Below are 18,271 nucleotides of genomic sequence, written 5' to 3'. Positions count from 1 at the left end.
TATAATATAGCAAATGGTGGGAATTGGGTCATTTTTCAAGAACTAGATAAAGATTGGGTATGAATGCAGACCGCATAGAGAGAACCATGCAAGTAAAAGGCATTTCATTTCAGAAGTCTTGAAAAATCAAATCAATAAATATTTGGAAATGTGTTTGCATTTTAGATCCAGTCAGCATCTTTGGCATAGCCACAAGGCAATAAAGAAGCATTTAAAAAGAGGGGATATGTCTTTGCAGAGGGAGGAAATCCTTCTGTAAGTGAATCTAAACTAGAAATATTTCAGGACTGTGTTCCAGGAGATGCTGGGTGGTGTTAAGTTGCACTTCTTGAAAGTTACCAAACACCAGACATTTCACAGATAAGAAGTCATTTGATGTTTTTGATTTTTTTTTTTTGAGTGACAGGGATAAAAGGAAGGTTTTTAGAGACTGTCGGCTGTTTTCACTTTTGGCACTGCAAAGGGAGAAGTCAACATCAGATTTCTGGAGTCCTAGGATTTGTCCTACTTTTATGAAAAAAAAATAGCATGGTGTTTATACTTGAAATTCTTGGCTTTGTAGATTTTATAGGATTAGATGCAAGCTGCACTGGGCCTTCTCCTTGGGGAGCCTCACAGATGTAGATGATTTCCATTCCATCCAATTTCGTTCCTGTTGAGCCAAATGATAGTTATAATGTCAGTGTCCTTCACATTGGAACATTCTCCAGCTATGAAGCAAAGGACAGAGACTAAGCCCATATTGAACTTTAATCACTATTAAAGTACCTCTATAGGGTAGATGAATGTCAGCTGCCTAGTGGCATTTCTAGGGGCTCTGCCTCCTGCTGCCTTACATGTCCAGTGACCTCCGGACTGCCTTGCACTTACCCACCAATACTCAGGCAGGAGCTCAGTCACGAGGTTGTGCTTGCCCACAGTGAAACATTTTCGGCTTGGCCCCCTCCCTGGAGTGGGCTTGGTGTTTTTTTTTTCCAGTTTTATCTTTTGTAACAGGAAGAAAAGAGGATTAAACAGAAGGAGCAGATAGTCTAGTGGTTTTCAACCTTCACATCTATTCTGGGAGATTTTAAAAATGTTTATGTCTGGATTCCACCACTGAGATTCTGCTAGTTGGACATTGGTTCATTTGAAACATTCCTCAGAAGATTTATTCCCAAGAATATCTGGGAGCTGGATCCATACTTAGGAATCTCAATGTGTAGTTCCTGCACTAGCAGTATCAGCATTGCTCAGGATCATGTTGGAAATTGAAGTCCTCAGGCCCTACCCAGAACTATCTGAATCAGAAACTTTTTAGGGGTAGGATTCAGCAGTCTGTGTTTCAATAGCTCTCCATATCCTTATGGAGGCCAAAGTTTGAGGACCACTGGTCTAGACTTACCTTCTAAATTAGGCAAAAGGTTTGAGGGTGCACTCCACTAAGGCCATTATTTATATCCAAAAGGTGGGCACACAGATCTCAGTCAAAGACTAAGTCAAACGCCACCTTTTGGAAGTGAGCAGAAGACAGAGATCCATATTGTCTGGATGGAGATCCCAGCATTCCGGGGAGTTCTGCTGTTAGGATGTCATATTTGGTCCCAGCAAGTTGTGATTAGAGTGTGAGCTTTGGAGAGATGCTGCTCTAGGTTCGAATCCTGAACTTGGTGTTTAGTTAGTTTAGGAAAATAACCTCTCTGAATTTTTTCACATAGTTAAAACAGGGATGGTAATTACCACCTTTCAAGGTTGTGAAAAATGGAACATACTCGTGATTGGAAAATATCTAGCAAGACTAAATATCTACCACATGTCCACTGCACAATGCAGTCTCAGGAAATTATTGGTATTATTATTCCCATATAAAAATAATCATTACTCTGTATATGACTGTCTCATTCTCCTCCTCTATACATGGTAAATATTATAAATCAACCCTAGCAATCTCTCCAACAAGCTAGAGACTTGTTTGCTTTCTAATAGAGCACTCGAGGCAATCACAGTCAGACAGACCTGGCTTTTGAGATAAAGCTAATTTGTCATCCCTGGCTAAAAATGCAAAAATAAAATAAAATAATAAGAATAAGAGAGATATTTCTTTTTCTTATTTATTTCCTGCCCATATTTAAGGAGCGCCTGATATATTAGTGTCCAATAGATATACAATGCTCGCCATGTATAATTTAACATGTTCTGGTAGCCACATTAAGAAAATGAGATATAATGAGTGAAATAAAATTTGACAAATTATATTAATGCAGTATATTCAACATATTATTATCTCGATATATAATCAATATATAAAGGTATTGCAGTATTTTACACTCTTGTTTATGGAAATAAGTCCTAAAATCCAGTGTGTATTTTACCCATTTCAATCCAGAATAGCCCTATTTTAAGAGTTCAATAGCCACATGTGACTAGAGGCTGCTGTGTTAGACAGTGAGACATCAGGTCTTTAAGTGAAGGGCAGAAACAAGGCCTGGTCGTAGCTTCAATAAGCTCAGAGTTTATTCAGTGACTCAGTCACAAGCAGATAATAATATTGTCTTGCATGAAGTATCATCACTTCCCAGCTTGGATTTTCATGGAGAACAGAATAATGTGGTCTGTGTGAGAGCAGAATGCCTGTCATGTTTTCAGGCTTCTTTTTGTTTCCTTGTTTTTATATCTTGTGTGTCTGGCCAAAAATATCAGCCCCGCTTGTTGTCTGCAGGCCCTACACTATGACCCTTATTGCTCACTTTGAATGTGGGGTTGACGCAGACCTGCTGGTTGGGAATGTGTCTCTGCTGTCCTACCTTGACATTAGTCCATAATAACGTGACAACCCAACTGCTTATTCATCTTGTGCTGTGATATTCTGGGCACTGTGCTAAGCAATTCATGTAGAAGGTGATGGGGAACACACCAATTGCTTCCGTTTGCACTGAGAATACAATCCTGATGGCTTAAAAGGACCTCCTTGGTTTGACCCACAGCTACATGGAAGACCTTATGTTCTATCGTCATCCCATTTCCTTACTCCATTTCTGCCACCCAGGCCTCCTGATTTTTCTTTTTCTATCTTCAAGCCTTTTTCTTGGCATTCTCTCTGCCTAGATGTTTCATCCAAGTCTATGTTACAATGTTGTCAGAGAAGATTGCCCAGACCACTCTGTCTAATTTAGTACCCTCATCACACCTCATCCCTTCACCTGCTTTCTTTTCCCCCATATTAGTTATCACTACCCCAAATTACATCACATATTTCTTTGCATGAATATTTGTTGTTTGTCTCCCTCACTAGAGCGTGATCTCCATAACAGCAGGGAAATTGTCTTTGTTTACCATCTTGTTTTCTGAGCTTGGAGTGGTGCAAACCCAGTGGGTGCATGATAAATATTTGAATAACATTGCATATATATTATCTAATTTACTCTTTATCCAGCCTTTCTTATTTCAGGAGAAACAGTGTGAGGGATAACCCATCACAAGTGTAAGTTCACACAGTCATTCAGGAGAATTGAGACTTTAACCTGACTGTGTGTGTCCAGAGCTCATCAGGACACTTTGCAACCCCCCCCCCCCCGCCCGCCCCGTTCTCGATTAGGATAAGACCTTGTCTCTGACCTTCAGCTATGCTCTGGCCTCCTATAAACTCTCCAGAAAAACCTTTGTTTTTGATTCTATGACTTTCTACTTCCTCCCCTATGAGTGCATTGTCAGACAGCTTCAACCAGGAAACTGGATGTAGAATTTGGTGACAGGTTTTGACAGTGCCATCAACATGTGCATTGGAGTTCCCGAGGCAATCATTTTAGTTGATGTTGAAAACATATTTTGATTGCTGCAAACTTGCCCTCGTTTGGGTTCCTTTTAGGGTTCGTCCATGTTAGATGATAACTGAAGTCTTTGCAGAATGAAGACAGTGTGAAACAACTGACAGCTAGTGAGTCATCCGTTAATCCATCTCCCTTTTAAGATGGAAGCCTGTCTCAGAGGAACACACACAGTCTTTGATTGCATTTCAGCATAGTTCTGCAAGACCTCTTAGAGCTCCTGATTCTCACCAGGTCCTGGGCTCAGAGCCAAAGATACTGACTTGATTATTGATTGCTGTGTAGTGGCCAGCAATTGGTGTAGGACAAGCACCAGTCTACTATGCTTATCAATTCTGTGGATGAATAATCCAGACAGGGTCCAGCAAGGATGGCTGCTATCTCCTTGATATCGGGGCCTCAGCTGGGAAGACTTCAGGAACTGGGGAGACTCAGACAGCTGAGAAACGGAATAATCTGAAGCTTTTCCCCCACACGTCTTGTGCCTGGGTTGAGTTCAGCTGGGACCTCTGACTAGAGTATGGACTTGTGCTTGGCTGTGTGTCCTCAGCTTTTCACAGCCTGGCAGCTGGCTTCTAAGAAATAACCTCCTGAGATATACGGGACCCAGAGAATGAGCATTCCAGAAGCTGCCAGACTTCTTCTGACCTTGCCTTAGAAGTCATGCAATATACTTTGTCACATTCCCTTGGTTACAAGCATGTTTCTGAAGGCAGCCAGGATTCAGAGGGAGGGAGGTAATACGTGCTGAATAATTACCTGTTATTCAAGAGAGTTGCTTTCTTTTTACATGTCTAATCTGGAAGGAGAAAAGGCAACAGAGGGCAGGAGAGAGAAACATCAATTTGTTGTTCCACTTGCTTATGCATTCATTGGTTGATCCTTGTATGTGCCCTGACCGGGGATGGAACCGGCAACCTTGGCCTATTGGGATGATGCTCTAACCCACTGAGCTACCTGGCCGGGGAAATTTCCCCATCTTCGTACTAAGTTTGTCTCTCTATCCACCTAGTCTAGTGATGGTGAACCTTTTGAGCTCGGCGTGTCAGCATTTTGAAAAACCCTAACTTAACTCTGGTGCCGTGTCACATATAGAAATTTTTTGATATTTGCAACCATAGTAAAACAAATACTTATATTTTTGATATTTATTTTATATATTTAAATGCCATTTAACAAAGAAAAATCAACCAAAAAAATGAGTTCGCGTGTCAGAGTTAGTCATTTTCAAAGGTGATCCCCTGCCTCATTTTGCCTGGCTACTCACAGTCAATCTTATCATTTCATGCCACTTCCTCCAGGAAGTCCTCCCTGGCCCCTTGCCTCTCCTCTGTTCCCCAGTACCTTATGGTATGAAATTGTACATGAGGTTGGTATATTAGCTTTCTAGCATTGCCGTAACAAATTTTCGCACGCAGCGTGGCTTAAGACAACAAAAGTTTTCTCTCTCACATTTTGGAGGTCAGAATCAAAAATCAAGGAGTCAGTAGGGCCATGCTTCCTCCAAGGGTTCTGGGGGAGAATTCTTCCTTGCCTCTTTCAGCTTCTGGTGGCTCCTGGTTTTCCTTGACTTTTGGCAGCCGAACTCCATCTCTGATTCATCTTCACCTGGCCTTCTTCCCTTGTGTAACTTTGCGTGTCTTCTCTTCTTATAACAGTGATTCTCAAACTTGGCTGCACATTAGAATCACCTGGGAATCTTTTTAAAATCCTGATTTCTCCGAGATGAGGCCCAGAAATCAGGATTTTAAAAAGATTCCCAGGCGATTCTAATGTGCAGCCAAGGTTGAGAACCACTGTCTTATAAAGACAACAGTCATTGGCTACAAGCCCCACCTTTATCCAATATGGTCTCATCTTAACTAATTACATCTGCAAAGACCCTGTTACAAAGAAGGTCACATTCTAAGGTTCTAGTGGACATGACTTTTTTGGGGAACACTATTCAACCCCCCACAGTAGGGTGTGGAGAAAGACATCAGTAGGATGTATTGGAAAGCAGGGTGATAGGACTAGCACATTTTCAGGGTTCTGTGTTTCCCTTTGATTCTGTTCTATCTGCCTTGGGACCTCATACGTCAACCGGCCCCCAGAGCACTTGACTAAGGAGTTACAACCACTGGTGAAAGGGGAGGAAAAGAACCTTCTTCCCTGTGCCAGTCATTCTCCCAGGTTTCTTAGGTTATTTGTTTTTGCACCATCACTGTGCTTCAGAAAAGGAAAGAATAACACATTCAGGCCAAGATCCCCTAAAGGAGATGGCAAACTTCTTTGATAAAGAAAACGCAGTATTATTTTTCTTGCTATGTATTATATTTAGACGGTTTTCTTCTGAGTTCCTCTGGGTGGTTGTGGAACCAAAAGAAACACAGACCAACCTCTTCATAGTAGAGAGATAAAGGGCCTCAGAAAAAGGGTCACTTTGGGGGATGCTATGTGACCATTTTATAAAACCAAAGTCAAACAACAATTTCACTTCTTTCTCTTATTCTTGTTTTGGATATTCCTATTGGACTAGGTGTTTTAAAAGAAACCCAGAGACAGTGGACTGCAATTCTGCTTTTCATTAATTTTGTAGTTTAGCAATACATTTCTAAGTATCCCTGTGGAACAAAACTAACAGTCACCGAATCCCTGTTACTTGGCTGGCACACTGCCAGATGCTTGTCCCAAGCTCTCTGTTAATCTTCCCAGCAGCTCTGTGCAATGGCTCTTCTTGCTTCCATTTTCAGGTAACAACTTGGGGGCTCAAAGACAGTAGTTGTTCTTGCTTAGATCACAAAGTGAGCAAGTGACAATGCTGGGTTTGGACTCAGAGTGTTGGTGCTCTTGTTCCAGCATCAAAAGGATTCATGAATCTGGAGAAGGCTGTGCGCAGATGTTAAGTAGGAATCCAGAGACTAATAAAGAGTCCAGAGACGAAATATAATTTTGAAAAGCATATGGGGGTCAGAGAAACTTAGCTAAAGGAGCTAAGTTCTAAGGTCTTAAGTCTAAGGTTTTAGGTTCTCCCTGTCCCCAGGACCTCATGCTTTTTATTAACACAACTTGTCCTGAGGCAAGGCAGAGATATACACTTTAAAGGGTCAGGGTTTGGTACAGAGTCCATTGTCAGAATGGGGGAATTAGCCTACGGCTGTTCAGGTGTTTGGCCAGTAGGAGGCAATAACATGTAGATTAAGATGCCTTTTAGCTGTCTGGCAGTCAAGAAATCAATTTAATGTATCCTATTCAGGTTTGGGGAAATGCCTTCATCCATTCCCAGATGCAACCCTGCTGTCATGCTGGAATTGGTCTCCGGCATCAGAGACCAACAAAGCTCCTAGTAAAATCTTCCTGGAATTATTAAGGAAGGGTTCATGGGAAATACAGGCCAACACCACACCATAACAATGATGGGGATGGTGGTGGTGGTGGTAGTGGTGGTGGTGGTGAGGGCCTAGCAATTTTTGGAGCACCTACTATATTCCCCAATTGATACAAGGTGCGTTACAAAATTTCGTTCCATTAACGTTCATTATATAAATGCTTCTTGAACATCTCTGTAGTAAAATCTGCACAGGTCTTAGGAAACAGAGACTAAACCAAGTCTTCAATTCATTGGTCATGACATCGTCATCCATGTTTTACACACACAGAAACTGCAGCGCAGACAGTTTTTCAAATCTCTCTGGGATTTGTATCCCAGTCTGTCAACTGCTAAAGCTTTGTATTTTCTGGATATATCTGGAGACTATTTTCTTCTTAAAAAAACAAAACAAAACACCTAAACACAAACAATTAAAACACCCCCCAAACATCCATTATTTAGTAATAAAAGATGCATGTTGATTGTAAAAAATTTAAAAGTACAAGGTGAATAGTCCTGTCCAGGTAGCTTAGTTGGTTAGAGTGTTGTCCCACTGCACCAAGACTGAGGTTCAATCAGCACATACGAGATGCAAAAACGAGTGAAGCAACAAATCATTGTTCCTTCTTCCTTCCTCCCTCCCTCCCTCTCTCTCTCTATAAAAATCAATTAAAAATAATAAATGAATAAAAATAATACAAAGTGAATAAATAGAATAAGTACCTCCCATTTATCCTCTATCCATCCTCTATTGTAAATAATTGTTAATAGTTTAAGATACATTTTATAGACTTTCTATGTATAAATATCGCATATAAATGATTAATAAATACTATAAATAACCTGCCATTATTTAATACATAATACTATGTATCTGAGAAGAAAAGCTCTTGATTGACTTACTACTTTGTGATTTGTTTCTTACTGTTGTGGTGAAATGAGAAAAGATGCATATAAAGTATAATAATAAAAATTGAATACTATATTATGCAAATCACACACACACAAAGGAAGGATGGGAACTAGTTAGTCCCCTTCCACTCATCATCCCCACCTTCTTTGCAACCCTACTACTATATCATTCTGCCCATAACCCTCCTTAGGGCTTACAGTCAAGGATAGCTTCCCAGGGACCCAAAGCCTCTTGGCCAATGGAAAGAATTATTCCACATTTTCAATGAGACTGTGCTAAACAGAGGCACTGAGGTTTTGGGTTTGGTGTTTGGAAGGTAAAAGTGGTCTCAACTAAAGTAGCTTAGACCCAGGAGAGTGAAGATGGAGATCTGTAGGTTCTTTACATAGTGTCTCCCAGAGTGGGGAGAATGGATTTGTGGTATTCCCAAAAATCAGGGCCCTGACACTAGAGGACCTGCTCTTGGCAAAAATTTCAGCACCTGAGTTTAGCAGGGCTCCAAGCTACAATTTATAGAGTAGGGCAATAACCAGTGTACAAATCAGATAGCTCTTTCACAAGCTTTCCTCTAAGACTTCCAGGACTATAGTAGGTTCCTGTGGAGGGCAAAGTGGGGTGGCAAGGAGCCTGATAATGAATGAGATTTAGTTGTCCATTCTGGCAAGTAGGGTGTGGAGAGTAGTATTTATTTTGATTTAGAAAGTTGTTTCTTGAATTCAAGCACTGTGTTGGATTATAAATATGTTCTTGAGCCTAAGGCAAAGATGTTCAGATTTCACATTTAAGAAACTAGATCATTTGTAGTTGATGCATACATTTTATACATAAATACTTCTCTAAAAAATATTTCTATTAAATAAATGCTGTTTTTCAATTAAGGAAGTATGGCATAATTCTTAGATATAACTAACATTTCTAGTCCTCATTTGTGTAAAATCAATTAATCAAGAATGACTTCTGCTGTGTCTTTACATCACTGTCCTAAAACATGACACAGATTGTGTTAAGTTATTTCAGAACTTTCTTCTTAATAATTTTAATTGCTTTATTGAGATATAATTTACATAGCATATAGTTCACCTCCTTTAAGTGTATAATTCGGTGGTCTTAAGGATATTTTCGGAGTTGTACAACCATTATAATAATCTAATTTTAGAACATTTTCATCACCCCAAGAAGAAAACTAGTGCCCATTAACAGTCATACCCCATTACCTCCAGCTCAGTCCTAGGTAACCACTCACCTACTTCTATTTCTATAGATTGACCTATTCTGGAAATTTTATGTAAAAGGGATCACATTGAATATGATCTTTTGTGACTGACTTTATTCACTTAACAAAATGTTCTTTTTAAATATATATATATTTTATTGATTTTTTACAGAGAGGAAGGGAGAGAGAGTTAGAAACATTGATGAGAGAGAAACATAGATCAGCTGCCTCCTGCACACCCCCTACTGAGGATGTGCCTACAACCAAGGTACATGCCCTTGACCGGAATTGAACCTGGGACCCTTCAGTCTGCAGGCCAGCGCTCTATCCACTGAGCCAAACTGGTTAGGGCAAAAAAATGTTCTTGAGGTTAATCCATGATACATGTTGTAGTATGTGGCAGTGCTGCATTCTGTTTTGTTACTGAATACTGGTATATGACTTTATCACATTTTCTTGATGCATTCATCAGTTGTGGAATATTTGGGTGGTTTCCACAATATGGCTATTGTGAATCATGCTGATATGAACATCAGTGTGCAAGTATTTGTGTGGACATGTGTTTCATATTTCTTGGGTATATACCTAGGAATGGAGTTGCTGGGATATGTGGGAGTCCTGTCTTTAATAGTTTGCAGAACTGCCAAAGTATTCCCGAATATTTTACATTCCTGCTAGCAATGCACAAGGGATCCAATTTCACCACATTCTAATAAATACTTATTGTCTGTCTTTTTAATGATAGCCATTCCAGTGGTTGTGCAGTGGTTTTGCTTTGGAGTTCCCTGGTTACTGGAGATGTTGAGCATCTTTTCATGTGCATATTAGCCATTTGCTATCTTCTTTGGAGATTGTCTATTTAAATATTTTTTCTATATTCTAATTGGGTTATATTTTTATGACTGGGTTTTAAAGGTTCTTTATATATTCTGGATTCAGGGCACTAATAAGATATATGCTTTGTACATATTTTCTCACAGTCCAGGGACTGTGTCTCTAGCAATTCTTTATGAAACAAAAGGCCTGCCTCAAAGAGAGCTCCTGAAACACATCCCGTTCTCTTCCCCTCACAAAGTCACTGTGGTAAATAAACACATCAACATATCATTACCTGATTCTATTTAATTTACAAGCTCTTTTCTTCTAAGTTTCCTGTGGCTGCCTGATTCAATTATTTTTAAGTAAATATGACCTACGCTGTGGTCTAAGTGGGGTTTTGGAAAGAATGCAGAAGGAATGAGGAGATGGGAGTTTGAGTTCCAGATGTAAAATTTATTACCTATGTACTTATAAGAAAAGCCTCTAATGTGATCCAAATTCCAATTTCTCCATCTGTAAAATGTGACTGATAAGGATGTAATGTACAGCATAGGGTATATAGTCAATAATATTGTAATAACTATGTATGGTGCCAGATGGGTACTTGAAATATCAGGAGGAACACTTTGTAAAACATGATTGTCTAACCACTATGCTGTATACCTGAAAATAATACAAAATAATATTGAATGCAAACTGTAATTGAAAAATTAAAATAAAATTCTCTTCTTAAAAAAAAACAATATCACAAAAAAGAGACCAGCTTGGCATATCCCAGTGAGGTTATTGTAATATATTTGTAAAGTACAAAAGATATTTTCTTGAATGAAGTAAAGCTACACGCCAGCCAGACCCTACACATGAGGCATTTGCAGCCACAGCTGCATTGATTGTTTTAGTAGCTTGTGTGGGTCCTGATTAGTTTTCTAAGGAAAACAATGTGTTAATTGACAATGGCTATTGATTGCAATTGATTGCAATGTTACCGAGGTGGATTAGTTAGAGTCCTTCTGAGCTACCCTGTGAAAGAGAAAAGAGAAAGGAGCAAGGAACTACGTGACAATGGCAGCACTTCATGAGCCCTAAGTAAGTATGAGCCAGCATAACAGTAATTATTATTATCATTACCCTTTGTCCTGAGAGGTCTGACACTCCAAACTCGGGTCACACATCAACAATCTTAAGCATACATCTTTCACCTTCCCAATCCATAGTCTTGTTTCTTGGGGACCATAATTGAATCTAAGCAAATACTTCCTTGGATCTTCAGAGGTGTTCTAATTTAATTGTCTTCAAAAGCATATCTATTCACAGCCTTTCTGCCTGAACTATCACTCTTAAAGGAAAGAGAACATTTTCTTAGCCAGTTTTTACCACCACCCAACAATGAAGTCTCTTCACAAGTAATTGCAGTAGTAATGGTAATAATAGTACTAGTGGTATAGAAGTGGTACTACTAGTGGTAGCAATGGCAATAGCAATAGTGACAGTAAAATAGCTTACACTTATGGAGCATTTAGTTGTGATGTGCTGTGGTAAGTGTTTTACCTGCAGTAGTAATTTAATCCTCACAACCATCCCAGGAGATAAGTTCTATTATTATGCACACTTGTACATATCAGGAAACTAAGACATAGATTGGCTGAGTCAAGTTCAGGAAGCTAGTAAGTGCCCTTTGGGGATAGATCACATCTTAAGTAGGTATTTGGGGCCAGTATAGAAAGAAAACACAAAACAGTCTTCATTTTTGGCATCATGGAATCATTCCCTTGTGTCTTGGCTTAGCTTCAACCACACCCAAATTGCTTCCAACTGCCCAGTAATGTGGAGGTCACCTCTGGTGTCTAGAGTCACAAATCCAAGCTCCCCTACTTACTAATTTTGTGATTTTAGGAAGGTTATTTAATGTCTTCTTGTCTCAGTTACTTCATTGTAAAATGAGCAAACATAACTTCATATGATTGTTGGGATAATTCAATGATGCATGTACAATGTTTCGCTCAATGCTTGGATTTCTTTGGGCTCAACATCATTAATTATGTAAAGTAGTGATGGTTGTAGAAAATGTCAGGGTTGTAGAAAATATGATATGATTCCTCTCTTCAAAGTTAATTACTTAAGAAGACATTAATGATAAAACTCATAAGTATCACTACATATTGTGCTGTGATTGCCTCCAAAGAGGTAAAGATATTAAATGTAATAAAAGTTTCAAGATGGTAACATTCATGTGGTTTGAGGAGCAGGTGAAGAAAGCTTCATGTCAAGAGTGTGGGTGTGGAATGGTGTGTGAAGCCAGGCAGGGACACAGGTTTTTCCAACTGGGAAATAATATTTTGAGTCAGGGAAACACCATGACAAAATGGGAATGAACTCAGACATTTGCAGGACAGAATGGGGCCTCCTCATTAGAGAAGAAGCTTTTCTTTAATGATATGAGGAGATAAGACCAGGAACAGTAGATGTGTTAATTAATTCAATGGGGAGAATCCTTTCACAATGTATAATATATCAAATCATCACAACATACACTTTATTTTTTTTTTAAATTTTGTTTTATTGCTTAAAGTATTACAAAGAGTATTACATATGTTTCCTTTTTTTTCCCCTCTTGACATTCCCCCAGCCTCCCCTACCCCCCAGTGTCTTGTGTCCATTGGTTATGCTTATATGCATGCATACAAGTCCTTCGGTTGATCTCTTACCACCCCCCACCCCGTCCCCCAACCCTCCCCAGCCTTCCTGCTGTAGTTTTAAAGTCTGTTCGATGCTGCTTTAAATATCTTAGAATTTTATTTGTCAGTTATGCCTCAACAAAGCTGAAAAAAAGACCAGGTTGGAAAGGAGGGACCAAATTTTTGGAATGTTGCATAAACAATACCTTTCTTCACACTGTTCTTTTTTCTGGAGTGACCTTTTTGGATAATTCTGGCTAATAAAATCACAACCATTTTTTAAAGACTAGTTCAAGTACTATGTTTTACAAGAAAACTTTTCTCCCTATTCACAGAAATTTTCTGTAACGAATTCTTAGTCCATCTTTGTTCTTATCTGGCGTAACTACACTTGCAGGTTTGCTTAGGTCATCCTGAGTTATGTGCCTATTATTCCAGTATAGTTATTAGCAGAACCCCCTTTGACTCTGAAATATGTTTGTTTGTATGATAAAATGTAAGGTCACCCACTTATAACTCTTATCTCTCTTCCCTTGTGTTATATATGGCCGTCTGGTGGCCCCTATTAAAATGTTCACGTGAGCTGAGATCGTATCTACTCATTTTGTGTTCCCAGTACAGACACTAATAATTATTTATTAAGTGAATTTAAATAAGGAGGTGGGAAAGCTCTTGGAGTCGAACTCTGTACTCTTAGACCTTTTTTTTGTTGTTGTTCCTAAAACCATCTGGTATTGCAGCTGCCCATACCAGGTGCTTGATAGGTCTGTAAATTTGGTCAGACTTCCACAGGGTTATGCTATTTTGGGAGTGTGCTGGAAATGACTGTAGCGCAGACTAGAAGTGTGCGCTCATAAATCTCCTCCCTTCCCAGTGCTTGCTAACCTGTTCATGTTTCTCACTGACAGTTCGGGTTGGTCTTGAGGCCTAAAGAAGACTTTCCTTTGGAAAAAGCCAAGGTGTTAAATCCAGTCAAATGTGTGTGCTTTTAGTTTGATTGCATGACTGAAACAGCTCATTTCTGGGTCTCTGTTACGAAATTCAGAATGGAAATTAATGAAGATAGATGAGATTTCTACATTGATCGAACAGGACACGATAGTTAACAGATTGTATTGAATTTTAATTTTTATTCAATTAGTGTTATTTTGTTGGGGTTTTTACCTGGGACTTCAACACTTACTTTAGAACCTTTTATGATTTAATAACCCTACTTGATTTTTTCTTCTTAAAATTTCTAAAATGTTGTACTAGCAGATGTTGAAAGAGATTAAAAGACATAGTCTTTCCTGTATTGTTTATTTATTTCCAAAGTAATCATTTAGATGCTTTAAACTTTCTTATTATGAGTAGAAAGTATAGTTGTCTATGAAATCTTGATTTCATACTTGGAATCTTTTAGTCCATGGTGTACTGTTAGATCTCCCCCCCTCCCTTCCATACACACATCTTGTGGTTTAAGGATATCACCACTATTTGAATATATGGGTGGGGCAAAAGTAGGTTTACAGTTGTGAGTATGTGAAACACAGTTTATTCTTGTATTATTATTTAATTATTGTATTATTTTATATACGAACAACTATAAACTTGCTTTTGCCCCACCCTGTATATAACCACAGTACTACACATTTAAACCAGAGATTAAATTCTGAACCCTATGTAAACTGATTCTATGGAAAATTAAACCGCTGAAAGCCCTTAGAGAGAGTCTTGTGAGTAAATTGCTTTTCTACTCAGAGCACAGCCTGGGCCTGGCCAACATTCCCTGTGACCAGTGCCAGTCTTTGGGAAGTACTTGGTCAGTGCTCCTTTGCCAGGCTATGTAACTGTCTTCCTTTCTAGTCTCACCCTCTTTGTTCGAAAGAAGCCATAGAATCTCATGTAGGTTTGTCTCTTTTTCTAACCTTGGAGGAAAGGTTTCCATCCTTGGTACCACTGACATTTTACACTAATGAGTTCTTTGTTGTGGTGGGCTTTCCTGTGCATTGTAAGATGCTTAGCAGCATCCTTGGCCTCTGTCCGCTAGGTTTTATGGCATCCTTTATCCCAAATAATGATAATCGAAAATATTTCCAGACACCATCAAATGTTTCAAGGGGTAAAGAGGACTCCAAATGGACCCCTGTTGAGCAACACTGCCTTGAAGCCTTTGCAGAAACCTTCACAGAACGTGGAAGAAGCAATGTTCTTAGACAAGCACACATCCGTCCTGGACTTGCATAAGTCACTTGACTTCTCTGACACTCACTTTCCCTGCAAAGTGGGGAGAATAACATCAGCTTTTAGAGTCATTCAGATTTCACCCACATCAGGCAGAGAAACCTGATTGTACACAGTAACGTCCCAGTGCATGGACGGTAGTCACTGTCATTCCTATTTGGGGAGTCCCAACTAATTTTTTCAACACCGGTGATTCCAACTTAAATAAAGGTGTCTTTCTTTTTCCCTCTGTGTACAGAGCACGACGAATGTGGCAGTGGGCAGCACAACTGTGATGAGAATGCCATCTGCACCAACACTGTCCGAGGACACAGCTGCACCTGCAAACCGGGCTATGTGGGGAACGGGACCATCTGCAGAGGTAGGCTTGCTGCCCTGGGAGAATGCTGTGCGCTGCCACCCTGCCTGGGCTCTCGGTACTCATGTCAGAATGCTTTCGACACTCTGGCATGGTCAGGGCTCCTGCTCCTGGGTTATCAGCTGGCAATGGCACTGGGCATCAGAGGAGAGGGGACATGCTTTGAGTGTACCTTTCGGGTTGAATGAAAGAGGTGAGCATGTGGGTCAGGGGCATGGTCCCACAATTCAATGGCTGTTCAGCTTTGCCTCTGGGCCTGAGCTGGTGAAGGATGCTCTGATTGCCTCCATTCCCTGTGAGGCTTTGCTCAGAGAGCAAGTGGGCACTGCTTGTGGTCACACTCGAGGCATCTATTTAGGGAGGAAGCCTAAAATTTCAGCTGCTCTCTGTGTTTGTAGCAGCTCAGCAAATTCCGAGGTCAGTGCCCTTGCTCCCATTTGCATTTAGTATAAAATACAAACTCCTCCCTTTGGTTCAGCATCGGGTCCTTGGGTCCTCTCAGCCTCTCTCTTTTCTCTCCCCCTCATTCCTTTCCCGTGACCACGTTATTCTTGGAACATGTCCATCACATTCCTGTCCCAGGACTTTGTTTGTTGTCCCCTCAGCCCCCAGGCTCATTTCTTTCAGTATCATTACAGGAACTTTCTTTGACCATCCTGTTTAAAATGACACCCCTATTACCTCTTACTTCTGTGCCCTACTTCATTTTTTCTTTGCTGACACAACCTGATAGAATATTGCACATCTACATGTTTATGCATTGTCTGTCTCCCCGTTGGGATGTCAGCTCCATGAGAATGACCACTTAGTCTTGTCTCCCTGCTCTGTTCCCAGCAACTGGAAGGGTGCCTGGCATATTGTAGGTGCTCCTTAAGTAAGTGTTAAGTGACTGAATCAACCAAAGGGGAAGGAGACACAATCATGTTGGAAGAGGCAAAATGTACAGCCCCAGCGCCCCCACCCCCCGAAGCAAACAAACAAACAAACAGAAAAAAAAATAGGTATTATTTCACCCTCATTTCAGAGGTGACAGAACTGAGACACAGAAAGTTTAAGTACCTTGCCCAAGGACTCACAGCACGTTATCCTCTACAGAGATGACATCCTGATGATGAGAGAGAAATAATGACTTACTTCACCACATTCATAATTAGGTGAAGGGATAGTTTGAAAAGATTAATTTCATTTTATTGGTGATCTTGGGGTAAATAGCCTCATACATAAGAGAGTTTAAATTGGTGAACCTTTCTAGTGGTAATTTGACAAGACCTATCAATATTTATAAATCTGAAGAGCAGTGTAGGAATTTTCTTGATTCCACCTCTTGAAATGTGTTCTAGAAAAGCATGTGGTCATTACATGCAGACACAGTGATGTTTTTGTGGCATTTGTATTCATCAAAAACCAGAAATGCTCCTTGGTAACGGAATAATTTAGTCTATTTGATGTATCATGGAATAGAGTAGAGTGGTTAGAAACTCTAAGTGTATGTATGTGCACACACGTGTATACATGCATACATGTGCACATATATATATACACATGCACACACGTATACATACATACTGAGAGATCTCCAAGACATATTTTGGAGAAAAAAGAAAACAAAAATAAATAAAATAAAGTTACAGGACAATACATATAGCATCCTCACATATCTAATTCATTATTTTTAAATGTCTGCATGCACATTTATGCAAATGCATAGGCACTGGAAACATGCAAACTGTTCTCCATCTTCCCCATGGGTGTGTGTGTGTGAAATAGAATTCACTCATTGCTATGTATTCAATATTGTCTGCATCTCTTACAATGGGAATTTATGTATGTAATATTTGTGGGGTTGTTTTTTTTCAGTTCCATGAGGCAAATAAAGAAACCAGTGCTCAGCTTTCAGAAAAAGGCTGAAACTATTTTCAAAGCAACACAAAACACATAAACATTAATAGAGTTCCCCGGATTACAAAGCCCATTGCTAGTAACTGCACGTTCATGCTGTAAATCTGAGGAAGGAGCAACACAGGGATTTGATTTTAATGCGTTTGTCTCCGAATTATGTTACCTTGTCAAATAATATTAATTGCGCTGGTGCAGTGAGTTTGTGTTTGCTAAGTCCTCTAACAGCATTGTGATAAGTGGTCACTTCACCTTTGTGGAATTTGAAAGTTCAACTGTGGGAAAAATATGTGTTCAAATAATGTTTCTGGTGTCTAGAAATACATCTTTTCTTGAAAGTTATAAATTAGGAAAATAATTTTCTTGAAGTGATTTTCATGGTCAATTTGGTTGACCTCAGTAAGGTGGAAGAATCCTATGTTTTATAAATGTTGCTTGGGGAGGCAGTGCAGTGTAGTTGAAGAATTAGACAAACAGTTTGGAGAGTTGAGGTTTAGACCTGATTTTATCACTGGTGAGTTGCAAAGTCTATATTTTTACATAGTAAAATCGGGTTAGTGCCACCTTCTGTGTTTATCCAACAATGCTACTGCAAAGCCTTATTAAAGGAGTATGTATGGGAGAGTTTTAAAATATCAAATGCTATAAGAAATGAAGGCAGTATTATTAGTGGTGCAAAGATGAGGAAGAAGGAGGAGGCAGCTCATGAGCTGCTTGAAGCGCAGCCTTCTGACTGAAGTACAGTCAGACCTCATTTTATTGCACTGCCCTTTATCACACATCACAGATGTTGCATTTAAAAACATAAACTGAAGGGAAGACCCTCCACCCCCAAAATGATCACGATACTTTATTGCAATACTCACTTTACTGTGATGCTCACTTTATTGATACTTGCTTTGTTACAGTGGTCTGGAACTAGCCTGTAATGTCTCTGAGGTGGACCTGTACCCAAATTTGTCTCTCGGTTTCAGCGCAGGCATTTGATAGGTGACTTTCCCACCTGTAACTGAAACATTTAC

The 18,271-nt window shown here is 39.6% G+C and overlaps 1 protein-coding gene across 1 annotated transcript in view; it reads left to right on the top strand.

Moving 5' to 3' along the window:
- NELL1 (neural EGFL like 1) overlaps window positions 1-18,271 on the top strand; it is a 672,205-nt gene that overhangs the window by 391,828 nt on the left and 262,106 nt on the right. Inside the window, exon 14 of the mRNA XM_023758901.1 lies at window positions 15,234-15,356. Within this exon, the coding sequence (XP_023614669.1) occupies window positions 15,234-15,356 (123 nt within the window). The remainder of the gene's footprint in view (window positions 1-15,233; window positions 15,357-18,271) is intronic.

The sequence above is a fragment of the Myotis lucifugus genome, unplaced genomic scaffold, assembly GCF_000147115.1.
Source record: "Myotis lucifugus unplaced genomic scaffold, Myoluc2.0 scaffold_143, whole genome shotgun sequence".
Taxonomy (NCBI): domain Eukaryota; kingdom Metazoa; phylum Chordata; class Mammalia; order Chiroptera; family Vespertilionidae; genus Myotis; species Myotis lucifugus.
This window is presented reverse-complemented; position numbering and strand designations above follow the sequence as displayed.